Genomic DNA, 8,273 nt, shown 5'->3' on the forward strand with positions numbered 1-8,273 from the left:
GTCCGTGTGACATGTCGTGTAGGCGGACAAGTGTCCATGTGTCATTTCATGTAGGCTGACAAGAGTCACTTTGTCATTTCGCGTAGTCTGACAAGAGTCTCAACGTCATCTCGTGTAGGCTGACAAGTGTCCATTTGACATGTCGTGTAGGCTGTCTCTATGTAATCTCGTTTAGGCTGACAAGAATCCCTTTGACATCTCGTGTAGGCTGACAAGAGTCTCAACGTCATCTCGTGTAGGCTGACAAGTGTCCATTTGACATGTCGTGTAGGCTGACAAGTGTCCATGTGTCAATTCGTGTAGGCTGACAAGAGTCGCTTTGTCGTTTCGCGTAGGCTGACAATTGTCTCTATGTAATCTCGTGTAGGCTGACAATTGTCTCTATGTAATCTCGTGTAGGCTGACAAGAGTATCTATGTCATCTCGTGTAGGCTGACAAGTGTCCATGTGAAATGTTGTGTAGGCTGACACATTTTCATGTGTCATGTCGTGTAGGCTGACAAGTGTCCATGTGACATGTCGTGTAAGCTGACAATTGTCCGTGTGACATGTCGTGTAGACTGACAAGAGTCTCTATGTCATCTTGTGTAGGCTGACAAGTGTCCATGTGACATGTAGCGTAGGCTGACAATTGTCCGTGTGACATGTAGTGTAGGCTGACAAGAGTCTCTATGTCATCTCGTGTAGGCTGACAAGGTTCCATGTGACATGTAGTGTAGGCTGACAAGTGTCCATGTGTCATGTTGTGTAGGCTGACAAGAGTCTCTATGTCACCTCGTGTAGGCTGACATGTGTCTCTATGTCATCTCGTGTAGGCTGACAAATGTCCATGTGACATGTCGTGTAGGCTGACAAGTGATTTATGTGACATCTTAGGTAGGCTGACAAGTGTCTTGAGTCGGAGGAGCGCAATTAGGACGTCCTATTGTTTGACAATGCTTGGGATTGGAGACAGAAAGAAGACGGGCAGCTATTAGGTGCAGACTTTGAGCATAGCTTGACACTGTATGGAGCTCTAAGAAAAGGGTCCACACGGAATCAGGTGTTTAATGAAACCTCCTCCGCATGATAGAAACGCTTAATCAGGGTCCGCAACCCAGACAACTTGGCCGAAAATAAGATCAACGGATATCAAACTTGAGCCCGTCTCTAAAGCTGTTGAAACCTCGGTTGACAAAAGCTTTCCATAAAATCTATACCAGAACGTGACAGGGAAGATAATGTCTATTGTCGCGGCTGCTCCAGCAGAGTCTTCGCCATACGGGAATGCATGGCAGCATGGCACTCCACAGCAAGGCGGAGATCATCTTACAGAGCCCTGACTGCAACATTAACAGAATACGTAGACAACGTATTAGAGAGCGTTCTAGTTTCTTACTTGTGATACATTCTGCCTCTTAGAAGTCAAGTATGTTTCACATCACTCAAAAGCCAATGAATACCAATACAACCCCATAATTTCCCCTTGCACGTAACTTTACGGAAACCGACATCTAATTGTAACTGACGGGCACCTCTTGCAATACTAAGACAAACAAAGACGGGCACCTCTTGGAACACTAAGGCAGACAAGAACGGGCACCTCTTGTAAAACTAAGGCAGACAAAGACGGCATCTCTTGCAATACCAAGGTAGTCAAAGACGGGCACCTCTTGAAACACTAAGGCAGACAAAGACAGGCACATCTTGCAATACTAAGACAAACAAAGACGGGCACCTCTTGTAACACTAAGGCAGACAAAGACGTGCACCTCTTGCAATACTAAGGCAGACAAGGACGGGCACCTCTTGCAATACTAAGGCAGACAAGAACGGGCACCTCTTGCAATACTAAGGCAGACAAAGACGGCACCCCTTGTAACACTAAGGCAGACAAAGACGGGCACCTCTTGCAACACTAAGCCAGACAAGAACGGGCACCTCTTGCAATACTAAGGCAGACAAAGACGGGCACCCCTTGCAACACTAAGACAAACAAGGACGGGCACCTCTTGTAACACTACGGCAGACGAAGACGGGCACCTCTTGAAACACTAAGGCAGACAAGGACGTTCACCGCTTGCAATACTAAGGCAGACAAAGACGGGCACCTCTTGAAACACTAAGGCAGACAAGGACGGGCACCTCTTGCAATACCAAGGTAGAAAAAGACGGGCACCTCTTGCAATACTAAAGCAGACAAGGACGGGCACCTCTTGCAATACCAAGGAAGACAAAGACGGGCACCTCTTGCAATACTAAAGCAGACAAGGACGGGCACCTCTTGCAATACTAAGGCAGACAAGTACGGGCACATCTTGCAATCCTAAAGCAGACAAGGACGGGTACATCTTGCAATACTAAGGCGGACCAGGAAGGTCATCTTTGCCATTTGAGGCGGACAAGGACGGGCCTTTGTTAAAATACGAATGCGGACAAGAACAGGTAAACGTTGCAATAATGAGTTTGACAAGGACTGGCATCTGCCGCAATACTAAGCCAGAAAAAGACGGGCACCTCTTGCAATACTAAGGCAGACAAAGACGGGCACCTGCCGCAATGCTGAGGACGATGACAGACACTTTTTGAATACTGAGGTGGACAAGAACGGCAACTGACTTGCCATCCCGCCAGACACAATCCGACAGTGCTCGGAGACAGCTGCACAACTCACGTTCGACAAGGGAGACAGATAGCTAAATTGAATTGTGCTGTTTGCGTGTGTTGTGATTATTTGTTGCGAGCAAATGCCACTCAGTATCGGTATCTGGTATCATGGTTTTTATCCACCATGACAGTTCACATGTATAAATGCATAGGATATCGACTGCTGACTATAAATATTGGATAATGCGGGATGAGAAGCAGATTCGAAATGTAAGATGCAGTGCCTTGCGATCAAATTCCCTCGATCTGTCAGATGTTTGATTCAATCTGTTTTACTGTTGTTGAGAATCTATAGTTGGTAAACGCCTCTGGTTCACTAGTATATCTGGATGTGGTAAAGTATATCTAGCTCACTGCTTAAACATATTCTGGCTAACCCTTGGCTAAGTATTCTGTTCCTAGCTTATCAAGCGGCTAATAAAGATTGATTGGATTCTCTGCAACTGAATGCAAACATGGTAAGATAGGCTTCCATGACTGGAAAGTTTCAGTGATGGGTCTATTTGAATGTGTACATGGAAAACTGCTTTTCTGATAATTGTTTGTCTTGAAGTGCATATAATATCTTCTCCAACTATCCATCAGGTCAAAGACAACTATAAGCTGAAAGTCCTTGGCCCCTACTCATAGTATATGTCACTCCTCACATAGGGGTGGTGGAGTAGCCAAGCTCGCTCACTCACTCACTCACTCACTCATTCACTCACTCGGGGGCACGGGTGGCCCAGTAGTCTAAGGCGCCGCAATTCGCTATACAGATTTACGTCCCTTGGGCACGCCAGAAACCTATGATTGTGGGTTAGTTCCTGGTTCGAACCGATTATGTTTCTAGGTTTGTCTGCACCATACCCGTGCTCGTGGGTTTCACCGAAGTGGTAAACCTCTGAGACCTGCATCACTAAAATAATAATAATAAGTCCATCTATACTGCGCCAGATTTCATTCACCGAGTTAATGCTCATGGCGCTACATAGTTTTAGCAAGTAATGCTAATGAAAGGGGGAGTAGAGTTGATAAAGTTGTTGAGCCTGAAAGGATGAAAGCGATGGCGACAGCTTAAGATCAGGTGGTAGTTTGTCCCATAGCGAGGAAGCGCAGAACTGGAAAGATCTCTGACCAAAGGTTTTTAGACGGGGTTCCGGGTTTCCTCCCACATTAAGCTGACACGCCGTGAACATAGCCGGAATACTGTTTAAAGCGGCGTTAAACCCAACTCACTCACTCACTCACTCACTCACTCACTCACTCACTCACTCACTCACTCACTCACTCACTCACTCACTCACTCACTCACTCACTCACTCACTCACTCACTCACTCACTCCTGCTCGATACATCTTCATCATACAAGTACTGTCTGAATGAAGACACAACTTTGACTAGTGTCCGCTCCTTCCTCAAAGCTATCAGGGCACTGCGACTTCGTAAGTCTGTGTGAAAATATTTGATTTACTATCGCTTTGTGAAACGTGGCCCATGCCTATAGCGTTAGTCACCCCTACTTATATTATTCCCGTGAAAAAATAATGCTTTTGCCCTTCTGACAAAGCCAGAAAGCTGATTGTCATTTGCATACCATTGTATGAATGCCATCGTATTGACTGGAGTGCAGAGAATGTCGCGCCCTGATCCCTCTCCGTTGATCTTGTAGCAAATCAGGAGACAGCGTTCGTCACCGCCACCGACGTCAAAGTACCTATCAATGTCGCCGTCAACGCTGTAGTGCTGCTTGGGTCGCTGCATGCCGCTCACGTCGTCATTTCACCTTTTCTTCCTCCCGTGATATCAACATCTTCATTACGCCGAGAATAATTACACTCATTTGATGATTGAGCGCAGCCTGTGAAGGACGTCGTAACGCCACTCAACATGATCCCCCTTTGTAAAGAGCAGGGGGCGAAGCGCCGGGCGCGTTGATGTAAGGTGTTGGGGGATGTGTGGAGAGCTTCCGTAATCAAGGAACACCTCTGTTCTCTTGCAGGATAACCCAGACTAAAAGTGGAAGTATATAACATGTACGGTGGCCCATAAGGGACATGGAGTCTGTTTTTCAATATTTTGATATTTCACTTACTGTTATCGTAACCTTTTGCAAATTAACACGATTTGTCATACAAATATGTGATAAATCATGTATAAAGAAGATATTGAATCGCTGAAAAGTGAAGCGAAAATGTCAAAAACTGAAATGAAAATGTCAAAAACAAAAACGAAAATGTCAAAAATTAAAATGAAAATGTCAAAAACAAAAACGAAAATGTCAAAAACAAAAGCAAAAATGTCAAAAACTAAAATGAAAATGTAGAAAAATATTTCCACCGCGGTGATAATATTTCTACCGCGGTAAAAACTATTTACACCGCGGTGGGAATAGTTTCCTGTATTTTCATTTTAGTTTTTGCAATTTTCGCTTTTGTTTTTGACATTTTCGTTTTTGTTTTGACATTTTCATTTTAGTATTTGACATTTTCGCTTCACAGTTCAACGATTCAATAGCTACTTGAAAGTACATTTTCCATGTTTTCGGTTGTTTTTATACATGATTTATCACATATTTGTGTGACAAATTGTGTTAATTTGCAAAAGGTTACGATGAAAGTAAGTGAAATATCAAAATATAGACTCCATGTCCCTTATGGGCCATCGTAAACATGTGCTAAATCTCATTAGAAACGAGTAATTATATTTGAGTGACAGGAAATACGTTTATGTTTAAATTGATATTTCGGACCTTGGTCAGTGTGAATTAATGTTGTTAGAAGCCAGCGGTGTTCGAGGTGCGATGCCTATCGAGTCACAGCAGAGAGTCTGTCCGCTGACCGCCCAAGTGATCACTCATCGGAGAGCTGACCATTGTCAGCAGCCATTGTGGCCGGATCCACTTCTACTGCAAGCATTTGATACTTTGATCACTCTTTGACTCGAAATCCCCTACGAAGATCCGAGGTCGGAAAATGACGAGTGATGACTCAATGAGCTGATGTCGGTCGTGAGAAACACTCGGGACAGTCGTAAAGACAAAGAATGCTCTCTAATTCGTCCATTGTAACCACAAGTCACTATATAGAGCATGAGTAGTTTGTTTGTTTGTTTTTTGCTTGTTGGGATTTCATCGAAAAGAATAAATTGTCCCCGATCATTATTGAACAGTTGTTGAAAAAAATGCCAGCCTCACTGTTGCAAGGTGTTTATCTTTAAACTAATTTCAGGCTCGTAGATTTAAATAAATAAAACATCTGGTTTTGTAGCTGTAGCTGAACAATCTCGATTCCAAATATCTGACCCTCTCTCCCGTTCCAGAATATTTAATGGTCGGGCCTTCAAGCCCACTTGCACGTTTAGCTGTAGTGAGTGAGTGAGTGAGTGAGTGAGTGAGTCGGTGGGTTGGTGGGTGGGTGGGTGGGTGTTTGGGTTGGTGCGTGAGTGAGTGAGTGAGTGAGTGAGTGAGTGAGTGAGTGAGTGAGTGAGTGGGCGAACTGGGTTTGATTGTATAGTTAATAAAGCAGCATCGTTTTCACGGCGGGGACATCTAGGATTACCCTGAAAGCCTACGTGTGGCGAAGAACTCACATCCTTTGACTGTGTGGTTGGACTTGGTTTGTATGTTGTGGATTGTGAATGGGTGTGATGTGCTATATTAGGGTGTGGTGGATTGTGAATGGGTGTGAAGTGCTATACTGGTGGGTGGTGGATTGTGGATTGGTGTGGTGGTTTGTGAATGGGTGTGGTGTGCTATACTGGGGTGTGGTGGATTGTGGATGGGTGTGGTGGATTGTGGATGAGTGTGGCGGGTGATGCTTGAGTTAACTGCATTGTGCTATGACAGTGCTATGGGTAGGTTGAGTGATTTTTGCTGGGGTGTGGTAGTCTTGCTTGGTTAGTCCTTTTTGAAGGGAAACTAATGGATTGTCTTGGGCGTGTCGGGATCTGCTGGATGTGGTGGGTTCTCTTGTTGGGGGTTCACTGGGGGTTATGTTTGATGTAGGGTCCAGGGATGAAGTGGAGTTGTGCTGGGTGCTCAAACATGCCAGACAGTGAGATTGGGTGTGGTTAGTCCTGGATTGTGGCGCATTTGATGGATTGTGTTAAGATTTGGTGGATTGTGCTGGGAGCGGCTGATTGCACGTGGTTGTCGTGTGTCATTGGGTGTGGTGAATATTTTAGGTATGTAATTGGTTATGCCTGGATGGATCGTCCTTAGGTCTGCTTGATTGTGTTTTGGATTGTTTTGTGCTCCGGTGGGTCGAGCTATGGCGTGGGTCCCAAGATTAGGTGTGATGGATTGTGCTGGACTGTGGCTGGTTGCTTGTAGTTGGTCGAGTTGGGGGTCGTGCTGGGTTGTTGTGGATCGGGTTTGGGTGTGGCTGGTCGGGCTTGGTTGTTGTGGGTCGGGCTTGGGTGTGGTGGGTGGAGCTGGGTTGTTGTGGGTCAGGCTGGGGTGTGGTTGGTCGGGCTGGGTTGTTGTGGGTGGGGCATGGGTGTGGTGGGTCGGGCTGGGTTGTTGTGGGTCGGGCTTGAGTGTGGTGGGTGGGGCTTGGGTTGTTGTGGGTCGGGCTGAGGTGTGGTGGGTGGGGCTGGGTTGTTGTGGGTCGGGCTTGGGTGTGGTTGGTGGGGCTTGGTTGTTGTGGGTCGGGCTGGGTTGTTGTGGGTCGGGCTGGGTTGTTATGGGTCGGGCTTGGATGTCGTGGGTGGGGCTGGGTTGGTGTTGGTGGGGCTGGCGTGTGGTGTGTCAGGCTGGGTTGTTGTGGGTCGGGCTGGGTTGTTGTGGGTCGGGCTTTGGTTGTTGTTGGTGGGGCTGGGGTGTGGTGGGTCGGGCTGGGTTGTTGTTGGTCGGGCTTAGCTGTGGTGCCCGGGGCTGGGTTGTTGTGGGTCGGGCTGGGGTGTGGTGTGTCAGGCTGAGTTGTTGTGGGTCGGTCTGGGTTGTTGTGGGTCGGGCTTGGTTCTTGTGGGTGGGGCTTGGGTGTGTCGGGTCGGGATGGGTTGTTGTGGGTCGGGATGGGTTGTGGTGGGTCGGGCTGGGTTGTTGGGGGTCGGGCTGGGTTGTTGTGGGTCAAACTGTGTTGTTGTGGGTCGGGCTGGGATGTTGTGGGTCGGGCTGGGGTGTGGCGGGTCGGGATTGGTTGTTGTGGGTCGGGCTGGGGTGTGGTGGGTGGGGCTGGGTTGTTGTGGGTCGGGCTGAGTTGTTTTGGGTCGGGCTGGGTTGTTGTGGGTGGGGCTGGGTCGTTGTGGGTGGGGCTGGGTTGTGGTGGGTGGGGCTGGGTTGTGGTGGGTGGGGCTGGGTTGTTGTTGGCGGGAATGGGATATTGTGGGTCGGGCTGGGGTGTGGTGGGTCGGGCTGGGTTGTTGTGGTCGGGCTGGGGTGTGGTGGGCTGTTGTGAGGATATGGTAGAGATGTTATTGTGCTGTGGTACCATGTATTGTGCTACGGTTCGATGGATTGTACTGTTGTGCGGTGATTTGTGCTGTGGTGGCCGGGTCGTCCTGGGTGTGCTGGATTGTTGTGGGTAGTGTCATACAGTTCCAGGACTTGCTAGAACGAACTTGGATGTGTAGCGTTGGATGGATAAGGGATGTGGGTATTTAGGGACATAGTCCAGGTTCAGAGAGAACGAACTGCCATAGATGAA

At 47.5% G+C, this 8,273-nt stretch overlaps 1 protein-coding gene across 1 annotated transcript; it reads right to left on the reverse strand.

Moving 5' to 3' along the window:
- Window positions 1-6,914: 6,914 nt before the first annotated feature.
- On the reverse strand, window positions 6,915-8,060 carry LOC124112459 (extensin-like). The gene has a single exon (XM_048391102.1). It carries the CDS (start codon window positions 8,058-8,060, stop codon window positions 6,915-6,917), a length of 1,146 nt encoding a protein of 381 aa, XP_048247059.1.
- Between the last annotated feature and the right edge of the window lie 213 nt (window positions 8,061-8,273).

Source organism: Haliotis rufescens, unplaced genomic scaffold, assembly GCF_023055435.1.
Source record: "Haliotis rufescens isolate VD_foot unplaced genomic scaffold, xgHalRufe1.0.p SCAF_9, whole genome shotgun sequence".
Classification (NCBI taxonomy): Eukaryota; Metazoa; Mollusca; class Gastropoda; order Lepetellida; family Haliotidae; genus Haliotis; species Haliotis rufescens.